Source organism: Eschscholzia californica, unplaced genomic scaffold (genome assembly GCF_041429995.1).
Source record: "Eschscholzia californica isolate CP2 unplaced genomic scaffold, dmEscCali1.0.p SCAF_5, whole genome shotgun sequence".
Classification (NCBI taxonomy): Eukaryota; Viridiplantae; Streptophyta; class Magnoliopsida; order Ranunculales; family Papaveraceae; genus Eschscholzia; species Eschscholzia californica.
In genome coordinates, this window is record NW_028238472.1 from 48,914,697 (window position 1) to 48,929,345 (window position 14,649).

Consider the following 14,649-nt stretch of genomic DNA (forward strand, 5'->3'; position numbering starts at 1 on the left):
GGTTTATTTGTTCCAATTTCTTTTGTATTTTATCAAATATCGACTAAATGAAGATTTTTAGCATTGAGGGCGTCCATGAATAAAGTCTAAAACGAAGCAGTAGAGCAAGAGATGATGAGGACTTTCATGAATGGACTTCATTTTATCCACCTACAACAATCTATCTCCAAATATGTTAGCTCTCTAACTTTATTTTCTTCGGAAGTTAGAAAACTGGTTGGAGGCAAACATTTTCCAAAATATAATCGTGGGTGTAATACGATGTCAGAAATCAAAGTTTATAGTGGGAAGCGACCTTCAAACGAAACTGGATTACGAAATGGTGGTGGTACATATAGAACTTCCTCGACGATCCACATCCTGTTTCTCCATAGATTAAACCATTCTAAGAGAAATAAAATTGCATAAGTTACCGGCTCTCTAGGTCTGGACCGTTTGGTATAGAGGGGAAAAGAAAATCAGAAACCCACCTACGGACCAGTTAAATACTTCATTTTCGTACGCCAAACACCAAACAAGTGTGGACTTCAATTACAGTAGCATCGCCTGACAAACCTTTTCCCATCTGCCATCTTCTTCATCATGTCTTTCATGGAAGACGACGATGATGACTTTGGAGATCTCTACTCCGACGTCCTTCGTCCCTTCACTAATCCTTCTACTATCTCTTCCACTACTCCATCTCAATCCCTAATTTCTCTCTCTACACCACCATCAAATCCCCCACCTCAATCCAATCTCAACAACCCTCATATTGATGACAATGAAATCTTTCACGCTGCTTCCGATCCTAACGTATCTTCTCGTTCTGAAATCCTAGTCTCCAATCTTCAAGAACCGAGCCTTCTTGGTTTAAGCATCGATAGTGCGGCGGCGCCCAGTCCAACTGATGGAAATATGGTCGAGGAAGAATCTGGAATTAGGTTTTCGCCGGAATTGGAGATGGAAGAGGTAAGTTCTGGTATTGGCAGAGATGTTAAAATTGAGGAGCAGAACTTTCTTGATAAAGAGAAGATAGAAGATGTTGAATTGGATGAAAATTTGATAATTCCTGGGTTATCTACTTCTCTTCCTCCTCATATATCGGATTCTTTTAGGGTTTCTGAGAACAAGAAAGAAGAAAAACAAGAAGAGTCTAACAGAGGTTCTAAAAGAGAGGATAATTGGGAATATAGTGATAGTGATAGTGAAGATGATCTTCAGATAGTTCTGAACAGTGAGCCTCCTGGAATTATGGGGGGAAATGAGGACGGAGAAGATGAAGATTTGATTATTTCTACTGATGGGGTTCCTCATCAACCTATAGAGGAGCAAGATTTGGGTGAGGATTTGGCAAAACCAGCTGATGGTGAGAGGAAGGAAACTGGTGAAGCAGCTACAGCAAATGAATTGATCATTGGTAATTCAGTTGGACCTAGACCAATTTACAACAATCTAGGGTTTCATCCTCAACATTCTCAGTTTAAGGTCAGTTTCTCTGTATATACATCAAATGTAAAAGAAGAAAAAGTTATTTATAAGCTATATTGTTTTTTTTTTTTTCTCCCCTTTTTATGGGAGCTATGAATGTAATTGTTGTCAAATAAGTTTGAGTTTCATAATTTGTACAATGTAAATATGATTTGATTAATGAAGTTTTTTTTTTCCACATCCATGGTTTTTGATCTTTGTTTCTCTGGTTTATTTCATGGTAAACGAGTTTTAGTTGAAGAGTTAGAGATCAATGTGGTCAATCCAAGAATCAAATATGTAATACTTTTCTATTCAATATGTTAAGAGGTGGCTGGCTCAATTGGAAGTAGAGTTCAATTTGGCCATTGAACTAGGAATCTCAGTCTGCTCTAGGTTTTGTTGCTCGATACTTCTTCTACGATGCTTACATTAGTAGAAAACCGATAATTTTCTTGAACTACTTGAATATGAATTCTTCCATTTCATTGCTCTTACCGAGATTTGGTTACTGGGTTATTTCTTTGGGAGCTTGAAAAGCGTTCTTCGTGACTGGATTGGTGGTCTGGATGCTGCTATTTTTTGTGCACTCAAGCTCGTAAAGAGATGAGGGAGTCATCTGTCTTATTCCTAAAAGGATAATGTCATAAAATATTGTCGAGCATGTGGGGATGTCATAACCACATAGCTCTCCCTTGGGTTGTGGTGGTTTGATTGGTTCTGGTGGTTTGATTAATTAAATTGTCGTTGCATTCCTAGCATACTTGATGCTAACAGCGGATCAGTCTAAGTTTCACATGACGAAGTTCTTTTTTGTACTACCTCAGATGCATCTGGTTTGATATTAATGAAGCACTCTATCATCATAATCTACTGTAAAAATTTGGAGCATGAGTCTGCCATATAAACCAGTTTTATGAACAGAAAAAGAAATACTTAGATTACTAACGTTTAATCATTAGGGAATAACATTATAACACGTCAGTTTAAGATTATGATCGTTTTTTGTTAGGTTATTTTTGGCTTTCAGTAAGATACAGATGAATGTTTGGAACGGTGGAGCAATTATTTATTAATTAGTTAATCTTTGCAATTGTTGTCCACTTTCTTCTCTGTATGTCCCCAAACTTACACTTGAATTTCTTTGTGCATGTAGTATGTAAGACCTGGTGCAGCACCAGTGCCTGGTGGACCTGGTCCTGGAGGAGTCCAAAGCCAAGTTCGGCCTCCTAGCAATGGCCCTCTTGTTGGAGTTGGTAGAGGTGATTGGAGACCTGTTGGGATGAATACTGCTCCTGCCATGCATAAAAATTTTCAGCCAGGATTCAATGGTTTTGGAAGAGGATTAGATTTCACGCTTCCTTCTCACAAGTAATCTTTTGCATTCACATATAATTTCTTTGTCAGTACTACTTTTACTTCTTGGTACACATCTTTTGTGATTGACTAAGGTGTTTAATTTTTTTTTAAAACCTTTGAATTAATATTAGAAGAAGAAAAGGATGAACAAGAGTTTAAATGTAGAAAAAAGTAAAATGTTACGTCATCAAGTCCTCCCACTTAAGCATCAAAATGTCTTACACCTCTAGGACGCTGTTGATGTTAGAATCTCTGAAAGTTTTAGCATATCTGTCCTTTCATATTGCCCAGATAGTTGCTGATGGGATGAGATAGCAAAATTCTTTTTTCGCCTTTTTAACTTTTAAGTGTCGCCACTGCTCAACAGTTTGTCATAGTTTTCAAAACAGTTTGTGATAATGAGTTGGGGATACACCAATGATTACCTAATGTAACTGTGAAGAAATCCCACAAGACGCTAGCCTCGCCACTGTGAAGAAATAAGTGCTCCGCTGTTTCTTCCGCATTTCTGCATCTAATGCACCTATTCTGAATCCGTCGTCTCTTAAGAGTGTCCACAGTTGGAACCTTGTTCTTTCTTGCAGCCCATATCACAAAACTGACTCTTGGAGGGATCTTCGCCTTCCAAATGATCTGTGGATGTCCAAGTTTGAAGTTGACTCTGCTTGATTCAATCTCTTGTAACATTGCCTAAGTTGTTTAATTGGAATCAAGCTTGTCTTGTCTGTTTGGGCAGATGAACTTCCATTTCTTCTTTCACTTAAATTTGTATGCTCCTTTACTTGACAAGAAATACCAGTTTCATTGCTCAGATTACACGTATATCCTTCTGGGTTAAACCTATTAAATCTCTAAAAACTCACTCATTAGTTCGTTTGGAAGAGATACCTGGTTAAATCATCCTTACCGTGTGGATCATTTTACAGCAATAAATCCTACATATCTTATCTTACCAAAATTGAACCCAACGTACAAAAACAATCTGGGATTTATTTCTGTAGAGTTATTAAGTTCTAGAAGTGGTGTGTTATTTAGGAGTCTATCCATGTTTAGACAGCACTCCTGAAAAATAAAGCGACTATTTGATTGAAATGTGGGTCTGAGACGTATTCATTTATTGTCTAGTCAGACCCCAAAATTTTCATGAGTTAATAATTTTTTCCTCCTAGCAACACATGCTCTTGTGTTCGTATTTCCATGTAGAACATTTTGATTCTTGGGTTAGGTCGGGTCATACAATGGTTTTGCTGACAAGTTTGGTGTTCTTGCATCCTGCTTAGATCATTTCCCTCCTGCCACGCTTAAGAACTTTGTATTTATAATTCATCAACATCTAATATAGAAACTTGAAGTTATCTGTTTTTTCGATGTAGTGACGAAGTATTATTAACGAATTTTTTTACTTTGTTTCAACAATATGTATTAATTAACCGTGAATAGAAAATTGTAGTTGGTAATGTAGGTTGATTATTCTCTACTTTGTGTTCTTGTGCTTGGTGATATTTATAGCTACATTACTACTTGCAGCTTAAGATATCACCAATTATAGTGTCAGTATGTAGATATAGCAACAATGCTCTTAAAATAAATATTAAATTTTGAGGAATGTACTGATACAGTATAACTAAAACAAGAACTATTATGAGTTCTTTTTTTGGAACTTTGAACTAATATAAATGAGAATGAAAAGTTTTTACAATGGTATGGGCTCTGATAAATAACCATGAAAGCAAGACTAAATTTACATGACATGAACCATAGCCTCCCATTGAAAGCAAAACCTTGAAAAGTTATAAACTTTGCCCAAGCTTGAATCCTGCTCCGAAGGAAAAAAAGTCCTTTCACAACCAAAATGATATCCTCTTTTTTGCTTGACTTTTCCTTGAATATTTTGATGTTTTTCTCTTTCCAGATGGACCACAGGATTGCGACTTGATCCTCCCCCCCCCCCTTTCAGCAATCTTAGTCCCTCCCATTGGTCCAAACTCTCGAAGACGGTTTTCAGTTGACACCAACTGGATCCTCCCCCCTTTAAGCAATTTTAGTCCCTCCACTGGTCCAAACTCTCTCGTAGACGGTTTTTAGTTGACACCAAATGATATGGAATTAGTGAAATAATACAAAACCTCTTTGCTTGCAATGCAGGAATAGGTGGTCAGTGGACCCCCATTCCTTTGTACAACTCGCATCTGCTAATTCTATAGCACTCCCTCTTCCCGAGTTCACCGAAGGTGGCAGTTTTCCTAGTAGGCTGCCCGTATGTTGAATTGATTCTTGTAGGAATTGGTCTTCTCCATCAAGCTGCAAAAACTTGAGAGTGATTTTTTTTTTTTTTTGAAACTTTTAATGAATATATTGAAGAACCAAGCTATATTTTTTGAAACTTGAGAGTGGTTGTCCTTCTGCTTCATTTAGTAACTTATAACTAACTCTGACTGTTAGCCCCTCCTCCTTGTTTCTCTACTACTTTGTCTTCCTCTCCGCAAAAAGTCAAGTAATTGAGGGTTTTAAGTAGTTGTGTCACCAGTGGCATCTCCCAGTCGTTTAGATTTCTCTTTATGTGAAGGTTCTGTTCTATACCAGCTCTAGATCTGCTGTAGAATTTCACAATTAGGTCTCCTTCGCGCAGAGCTGAAACAAGGTTTGGAATTTATCTCTCGAAGTGTAATTGAAACACCATCTATATTCCAGAATTCACCTGGTCTCTATTGCTTAAACTCCATTTAGTGATGTTGTTCAGCTTATCTAACCTATTGGTTTCCCTCTCCAGTCTCCACACCCTACAGCCGTAAGGTTGTAGATATTTCTTGGGTTCCTCGCAACCTCGTGTTTCACCACTATTTTCTTATATAATCTTTTCCCACAGAACTCCCTGCTTCCCTCTCAGTACGGAATCGCCAAAGCCATTTCGACAGTAATGCGTCGTACATATTCCTTAGATTTTTTTAGGAGTTCAAAAACTTGTGTTAGTATTTGCAAGATAACTGTTCCTTTTCATTAATGTGAACTTCATGAAAGCTTAGATTATTTATTGGCAAGACTAAGTTTACTTGCTTCTTTTATCCGCTGCCTGCTTTAGCACTTCACAAGGTCAACTACCTTTTAGTTGGATTCTTGGTAACTTTGTGGATATCTTGTTTCCTACATGTATAGTTGTAGTTGGTTACTTCTGGTAACTCAACGGTTTTGATTGTATGCTGGTATTTTTGTTAAACTTCAAAATACGGCTCTTCTTTTCTTGACAGCATTAATGTAGAACTCTGTAATCATTTTTTTTTTGAAACTTAGAATGAATATATTAAAGGAGGAAAAAACTATATACAGAGAGATAGGAGGCTTAGAGCAAACGTCTCACGACATCCAAGCCTCCCACTGAACTACAACATCTAGGTAGGATACATTCTTAAACTTATCAATTCTCCCAATCCACGAGAAAATAGTCCCTTTAACGTCTTCAATGTCAACATCTAGGTAGGATACATTCTTAAACTCTGTAATCATTTTAATGTAGCAGTATAACGAAAATGAAATGTTACCAGCAAAATCTATATTAGAATTAATGTGTAACACTGTAACATGACTACGCATTTTTAGAAATTTTTATGCTATGTCTGTACCGTTGTGGACACTTTGATACTGATTTGCGATACTCGCAATCACGTCGATAGTTAAGATTTTGTATGTACATCTCATGTGTACTTGGACGCAATTGCACAAGGATTATGAACCATGCGCTTAACGACCTATTATATATCGTGTCTAATGTAACAATGGTTGATCCAAAAGTTAAAAAGAAGTAGACTATGAAGGGACAGAAAAGAAATACATGTGCAGGCTTCCATCTCCATTTTCTGGCTTATACTATTAGTCTATCCTAAAGAAAAGGAATTCTCTTATCTGCATGTACGCGAATAAAATTTTATTTACGCTTAAGATGGATTAGAAGGTTATTTAATCTTTGGATCTTGCAACAATGGAATCTGTTTGTTTGATATAGTGATAGAACTTCTCTATGTTCATTTGTTGGATTGGTCCACTGATAACCATTTTTCACTTCGTTATCTTTTTTCAGGACAGTTTTTGAAGTCGACATTGACAGCTTTGAGGAGAAACCATGGAGACATGCTGGTGTCGATGTATCAGATTTTTTCAATTTCGGATTTACTGAAGATCCGTGGAAAGAATATTGTAAACAGCTGGCAAGTTTTCTCTGCATAGTTACTTGTTAACTGAAATAACTGTTATGAACATCAACATATATCAACTACTCGGGTTGCTGATGCTCATTTTTGCAGGGGCAACTACGTCTAGAAGCTACTATGCAGTCTAAAATCCGTGTTTATGAAAGTGGGAGATCTATGCAGGTATGATTTGTGCCAATGGGAAGTGGTTTCCATCGTCTCTTGTTTGCTACTTCCCTGAAATGTGGACTTACTTGCGGACTAGTTTGTCGAATCGTTAATCATATATTGAAATGCTTTTCGTTTTAAAAGTTCGTATGGTAGATTAGGATTACAAATCCTAAGACAAAATTTTCCTTATATATATGTATGTATCATGTATGGATAGATATCTGGTATGTAAAGCTTGATAAGAGAGAGAGAGAGAGAGAGAGAAAGAGAGAGTAAATACAAGCTGAGAACATGCAATTGACTCCAATTAGTAGCTCTACCAATTGATAAATATGGAAATACGTTCTCTTATCTTTTTAAAAATTGCTAGATGCGTCCATAATACCGAGTCGCTGTATAACACAGCAGAGAAATTAAATTAAATATAAGAAATCATGAATGATCATGGTTGATCAAATGTTGTTGTAAAGGTGAGCAACGAGAGAAAATCCGAGTTACGTTTAATCCACAGAGGACAGTTCAAATGTAAATATCGATCTGATTTAGTTTTGGAGGGGGAAGGCAACAATATAAATGCCCGAAGATGGGAGAACCAATGATGACCTTGGTATGTCTCGAGGGTTTTAACATTGAACAGAAGTTTTCTTGTTTCCATCATTTTGCAGAACTATGATCCAGATCTTCCCCCTGAACTTGCTGCTGCAGCAGGTGTTCATGATTTTACTGCTGAAAATCCACATATGAAAAAGACAGACAGTGGGCAAGGTGACTTAACAGGCGAAGGCAGAGCAACTGTAAATGCACGGACAATTATAGTATGTCTTTTGCTCATCTCTCAGACTTTTAGCTTTACTATCTTTCAGAAAGCAGACCTAATTTTTATTATTGTATTTTTTATTTTCATTTTTTTTGGTATTTCAACTTCTCTCATCTTCTTACGAACTTTCCTCTTTCATATTTCTACCTTATTTGCCTTGACTTCTGATCTTTGTGATTCTACTAATTCTGTTCTTAAAAAAACAGCCAACTGGGCGAACCATACCAGTAGAAGTTGGTTATGGTGAGCGACTTCCATCCATTGATACGAGGCAAGCACGGATGCGAGATTCAGATGCGATCATAGAGGTGGCCAGACCCTTCCCTTTCCATTTTATACTGAAGAGTTCATTTGGTGCGATATAGATGTAGGTTTTTTATGCACTGCACATACTAATGGTTTTTGGGTGAGCAGATAGTATTGCAGGACTCCATGGATGATGATTCTTGCGCAGATAACGATACCCATGAGCAACTAGACAATGAGTTACGAGGAGAGGATGATGTCAAAGAAGAGAATGGTATGGAAGAGGTTATGGAACAGGCTGACCGTGAATCTTTGAACTGTTCTCCATATGATGATGGTTTGAAGAAGAAGATGATGGGTAGAGGACATCTCATGGCGGGGTGTGCTCCATATAATATTCGTGAAGGAGACGGAATTTTGCCCTTTCCTGCAGATGTACCTCTTCACTATCATCCTGGTTCTAAGGGGCGTAGCCCAAATCCTGGTGGAATACTGGGTGCTCCTCATGAAGGAAGGTAAAACTTCGTTGGAGAAGATTTAAAGTTTCACATTTTAAGAATGTACTAGGAATTCTCAAACTATCTTACTTAACATTTTATATGAACTTATGAATGTTCAGGCCGCGACAAGGAACAGTACATGATAGGTACCCCCGCTTAAATACTGAGGATGGAATCATTAATAATCGAGGTACATCAATAAACGGATCCGATGATAGTAACAAGGAGAAATCTGGTAGAACTCCTGGTGGAAGTCGGACCCCAGGATCAACTTCCTCAATCCAAATTAATGCTTCTAGGATTAGGATTGCAGAAAAGAAAGATGATATGCAAGGTGAACTTGCAAAGGAGGATAGCAGTGGTAGAGTTAATGTGGATGAAATGGGGAGGGATGTGATAACCACGAGTAATAATTCTGTAGATGGAGGCTCAAGTCGTTCTCTTAAGAATAATTTGATTTCACCTGTTGAGCAAGACATTGATGAGGGGTATGAATTAAGGGTAACACAGAGCAGCGACAACAGCAGAGCAAGATCAGAGAGCAGCAGAGATTATCATAAGAAACGTGACGGTGGCGAGGAAGTTATGCAAAAAGAGCATGTTAGGCCTTTGGGTGATGTCACCAGACGTCGTGATGAAGCTGAACATAGCTTTAGAAAGATAGGTAATAGTGATCGAGATGGAAGACAAGAGAGTGACAGAAACCAAATGGTTGTAAAAAGGAGGGAAGATTCTTACTACTCTCACAGAGATTCCGAACCTAGTCCGGCTCACCACCAACGCAGTAAGGCCACGGATTTTGAGATGCGAAGGGAGATTAATCCTATTGCAACTCGGCAAAGGAGAGATGGAGATACAAATGGGATGAGGGTAAATGATGAAGGCCCAAGGAGGAGGGAGCGTGTCGGAGACATTATTTCCAGGCATGGTGGTAAGGTTCGTGAAAGTGAGAGCATCGAAAGAGATGAGCATCATCATTCGAGAAAACGGTTGGAGAATAGTGAATGGACTCGTCGTCATGAAAAAGTTGTTCCATACAGCGAGAGGGAGAAGGATGATATTTCAAATAGTCATGAGATCTTGAACAATTTTCCCATGAAAAGACGAAAAGATGAGGAGCATCGACGGAGAGAAGTGGTTGACAAGGAAGAATATTTACACGGGGTCAGAACTAGAGAAGGTAACGGCAGGAAAAAGCAGGACACCGACAATTATATGGAGGAACAGAGGAGGGATGAGAGACCAAGAATGAGGGAGAAGCCTGATAACCAAAATCTAATTAGGCACCGAGAAGAGAGTTGGCGATCAAAGGAGAGGGATGACTGGCAGAGACTTAAACAACCTCAGGAAGATACTTTCTCAAACAGAGATAGAGAAGAAGGAAAGAGAGCAGCCAAAAATCCACGAAGACAAGAAGACGAGCCTTACATGGGGAATGGTAGGGTTAAGGACGAGTCTAGAGGTCTAAATTATGAGAAGGAATACCAATCTAAAGATAAAAAGCATCGAAATGAACAGCCTAAGAAGAAAGAGAAAGAAGAGGTTGGCACTCCTTCACATAATAGGGGACACAATAATGTATGTACAGTTGAAACTTATACCAATAACGAGGACAGGAACCCAAGGCATGAAAGGTTAAGCAAAAACAGTGACCACTATGTCAACAATAGGCAATTGTCGGAGAAGGAGAGAACAAAAGAGAAACCAAGGAGCAAAGAATCTGATGTTGGTGACCAAACTACAGTGACACGTAGCAAAAGAAAGCATGAAGAAAGTGCTCACCAAAGTGTGAAGGTATGATCCATATCTTTACCACAGAGCCATTAGAGATAATCCTTCCAGTTTGCAGTCAGAGCTAACAGATTTTCCAGATAGAATCATAGAACATTGGTCTTACTTACCATTTTTCTTTTCTTTTTTGAAAAAATAGAAATACAATGTACAATCAGGATAAACAAAAAATCACAGCAAAGGTATGTTACATGATATGTTACGATATCCATGTATCCCAATCGTACAGTCATAATACGGGATCGTACTATTGTTTCGTATCATCCTTGACCAGTGAAATAGAATCCCTTTGACATTTTCTAGTGTAGTATGGTATTTAAATTTCCTCCTTCAAGATTTTACCGTTTTTATCTTCCTAAATACTCCATATAATGGCTATAGGAACCATGTTCTAGATGTCTCTATACTTCTTCTTTTTCCGGAGTCCCTTCCCATTGCTTAAAGTTATAAGCTATCGATTTTGCCTTGCACCAGTTAACTTTGAGAGATCCTGTGAACTAGGTTTAAATTTAAATATCATCTGCCACTGGGGAGTGTACAAAAATATGGTCTATAGATTCCAATTCCTTTGTACATAACACGCATCTGTTGACTATATTGAAACCTCTCTTGTTTAGTTGATCTACAGTGGGTAATTTCTGGATGTATGCTTCCCATACGGTGAAACTCTATCCTCGAAGGGATTGGTTTTCTCCATAAAGATTTGTTATATAATTATATTCCATAATGGTTGCTTGGTCTCCCTGGGATCCTTTGTGTATAAGTTCTGCACCTAGCTTGTCCTCTTCTTTGTCTTTCCAAACTCTGGTGTACGAGGGTTCTGATAATGATATCCCTTGTAATCTCCCTAGCAAGTCACCTAGAATTGGGACTTCCCAATAGTTTAAGTTCCTTCCGATTTGCAACTCCCAGATCTCTAGTTGTTGGTTGTAAATCTGTGCTATAGGTTTTCCTTTCGAATCTGCCAAGTGATACATAGCCGGGAACATATCCTGCAAACTTATGGGGGATATCCACATGTCCTCCCAAAACTTTATTCTTTGTCCATTTCCCACCTTCCATTTCGTCAGTTCCATAAGTTTGGGAGGACATATGGATATGTGAACAAAGAATGAAGTTTGAGGGATAAACTTTCGTTTGTTAATTGTAATGGAAAACTTTTAAACTTCGCATTTGAAAATTGTTTTGCAATACAATTTCTCGGAAGTGATTGGGCGAGAACATGAAAGAACTTAAAACATAACTTCTATTGTAGACTCCATTTTGATTTTAGTGGATGATTTTGCCAGATGAGAGATAAACTTCTCTTCTTAAATCTTGTTATCTAACAGTAGTTTCTCAGTTATGAATGTTGGATTTTCTCCACTGCGACGGTAAAGAGTTCTTTGCCATGATTAGATTTGTGGACATGATTTTGTCGATCGTGTCTCATGACCAGTATACACAGTGGTAACTTGTTAAACTGTTCCTGTGAGTTTGATAAATCTCATGACATACCATATGTTTGACTTGCTAGTGGCATGAAGCTTTTTCAGTCGTTTCTACAACTGATGCAGCGAATACCTGATCCTATGTTGGAAAAGTCGGCAAGGGGGACTAGTCGGCCGACTTGGGACTAGGCATAGTCGCTACTAGTCGTATTTACACAGGACTAGTCGTAGAATATAAATATATAATTATATATAGGTATAAATATAAGTATTTGGTCTTGATGAAGTATAAACACTAAAAATTCAACCCTAAGAAGCACACATCTAATTATCAACAAGTTCTACAACATTAATGAAGTATAAAACACTAACAACTAACATTTATTTGAGTTTATAGAGAAAAAGAGTAGAATAAGGGTTCTAAAAAGAAATAATAAAAAAAGATTGAGAAGATAGAGAAACTTGGAATCTTGTTTGGAGAGGAAGAAAACTTCAAAATTACTTCAATCTGGTTATAATGATATTGGAGGTGAGAGGAAGGGTGAAAAGCCGAATGAGCAAATCCTAAACCACCTTTGTCGATTTTAGCAAAAGAAAAAAAAGGCTCAGCTAAATAATCCCGACTGGCCCGACTAGTCGACTCGGTCCTAGTCGGACCGAGTCGGGGATTTACTCGGAATTCCACGGGACTAGGGTTTTGGCTCCTAGTCGAGTCGGCAAGATGGGGACTGAGGAGTAGTCGGGGTGTACTCGGGGATTAATCCCGACTTTTTCTTCATAGACCTGATCCATTATTTACTATGACAGAATTATTTTGTTCTCTGTCATTAGTTAATAATGATAGTTGCAAACACCAAATTTGATAGTATTTACAATTTGAGAAGGTAAAATTGATATTTTACGTTATAGAACATGCAGATATAATTATACCATTTTCAATTTTCTTCATTTAGTTGGATTGGTTTTCTTCCAATCCTTCTATTCATCCGTCTCGATCATCTAGAGTTCGTACCTCAATTGAGGTTTGAACCAACCAATGCTGACTAGCTGTAGTTGCTCGTTAGGAGCATTTTCTTCTGCAAAACTTATTAATGTTTCTTATCATTGTTCCAGGTTAGCCCAAAAGGTGACAGAGAACAGGCAAGTGGCAATATATTGGCGTCAGGTCCTACTGATTACCGTCTTCCTGGACACTCGAGGACATTATCCGCCTCCTCTCCACCCTCGAAGAAAACTCGCCAGGAGCATGAGATTCCACTACAAGACCAGCACCTTAGAAACCACAGGGAGGATGCGTCTTCAGATGATGAACGAAGAAATTCTAGGAGACGTCAACCTAAACAAGAGATGGTTATGAACGACAAAGCGAAGAGTCGTACAAACACGAAAACCAAAGATGATTCCAAGAACAACAATCGACCTTCCTTGACCACTGCGCAACCAGATGATTCAGGAAAGAAAGTTGAGGCTGTTGATAATCAAATCCAACGTAACTCAGCAGATAAGAAAGCTAGTGGCGACACAGATGTCCCAAGATCTCTAGCGAGTAGAAAGGACTTGGATTCGGGAAAAACTCGAGAGGACCGTGACCATCTTGACACTGTAGCAAGGCTAAAAAAGCGAAGTGAAAGATTTAAGCTTCCAATGCCAAGTGAAAAAGAGACCGCTGCACCAGGAAACGAGAAGATTAATAATGAAGCAGTAATAGCTCAGAGTGAAACTCCAACTGATGCTGCAGAGATCAAGCCAGAGCGACCAGCTCGGAAACGTAGATGGATCAGTGGCTAGATAGCTAAGAGACCAAACTCTGGAAACAGATTCTGAATTTTGTTTCCGCTTTTGTCTGGGCTTCATTAGTGACCATCACAACTTAAATGTATGATCTATAACTCCGTCATGCCCATTCCCTGCTAGTCATGAATCATCGCTCGGTTGAGCAATAATCTGGTTCCAAACACACAAAAGAACTGCTAAAATTATATGTTTTTCTTAAAATGCAGATCTTGTGTGCTGAAAAATGTAAACGTTGAAACATTGAACGACTCAATAGTTGTAATAGTGGCATCTTGTATTGTGGTTGTGGAATCATTTTGTATTGTGCAGGAAAATGGTCTGGATAACCCTGCAAAAATAGTTATAATCCAGAACAAGGGCAAACCTAATGCTCTTGAATTGATCAGAAGAAAAAAGTGGCATGGGCGAAAGATTGTTGCGAGCCCAAAGATTGTTTTGAGCCCATTCTTTGCAAAAAAAACTCCTGCAGAGACAAGTTCTAGTTCGAGAGCCCGAATAGATGGAGGCTAGAAGACGGTTTCTTCGTTTTGAGGCTCGTCGAAGCTTGAAAGCCTTCCCATGGTGGTCTGGCTTTTGTTGTTTGTGTTACATATTTTTTGTATTCTTTACCTCTAGATTCCTAACAGAAGATGATACATTTTATGAATTCCCTTGTATGTTTTGATGAAAGTCGAAATAGGCTATTAGCAAACAAGAAAAAAAGAGGATTGAGATGGTTATACTTGTCTCTTAGAACCTTGGATTCTTTGAAGAAGATAATGGAAAATTTTGGTATTAGTCTGACAGGACAAAGGACTTGGTTGAATTTGTATTTCACTTGAAAATCCGATTGGCAGTACCCTAGAATTTTTTTTTGTCAGAGAAGCAAACAATTCAGTGTCTTCTTTGTCCCAAGTATCTCCAAACCTTTT

At 38.2% G+C, this 14,649-nt stretch overlaps 1 protein-coding gene across 1 annotated transcript; it reads left to right on the top strand.

Annotated features, from left to right (window-relative positions):
- The first annotated feature begins 24 nt into the window (after positions 1-24).
- On the top strand, positions 25-14,523 carry FIP1[V] (FIP1[V]-like protein). The gene is made up of 9 exons (XM_086644754.1): positions 25-1,467; positions 2,606-2,820; positions 6,881-7,007; positions 7,104-7,172; positions 7,826-7,975; positions 8,184-8,285; positions 8,392-8,738; positions 8,843-10,517; positions 13,058-14,523. The coding sequence occupies exons 1-9, from the start codon at positions 583-585 to the stop codon at positions 13,730-13,732; spliced, it is 4,245 nt and encodes a 1,414-aa protein (XP_086500880.1). The 5' UTR covers positions 25-582; the 3' UTR covers positions 13,733-14,523.
- The last annotated feature ends 126 nt before the right edge of the window (positions 14,524-14,649 follow it).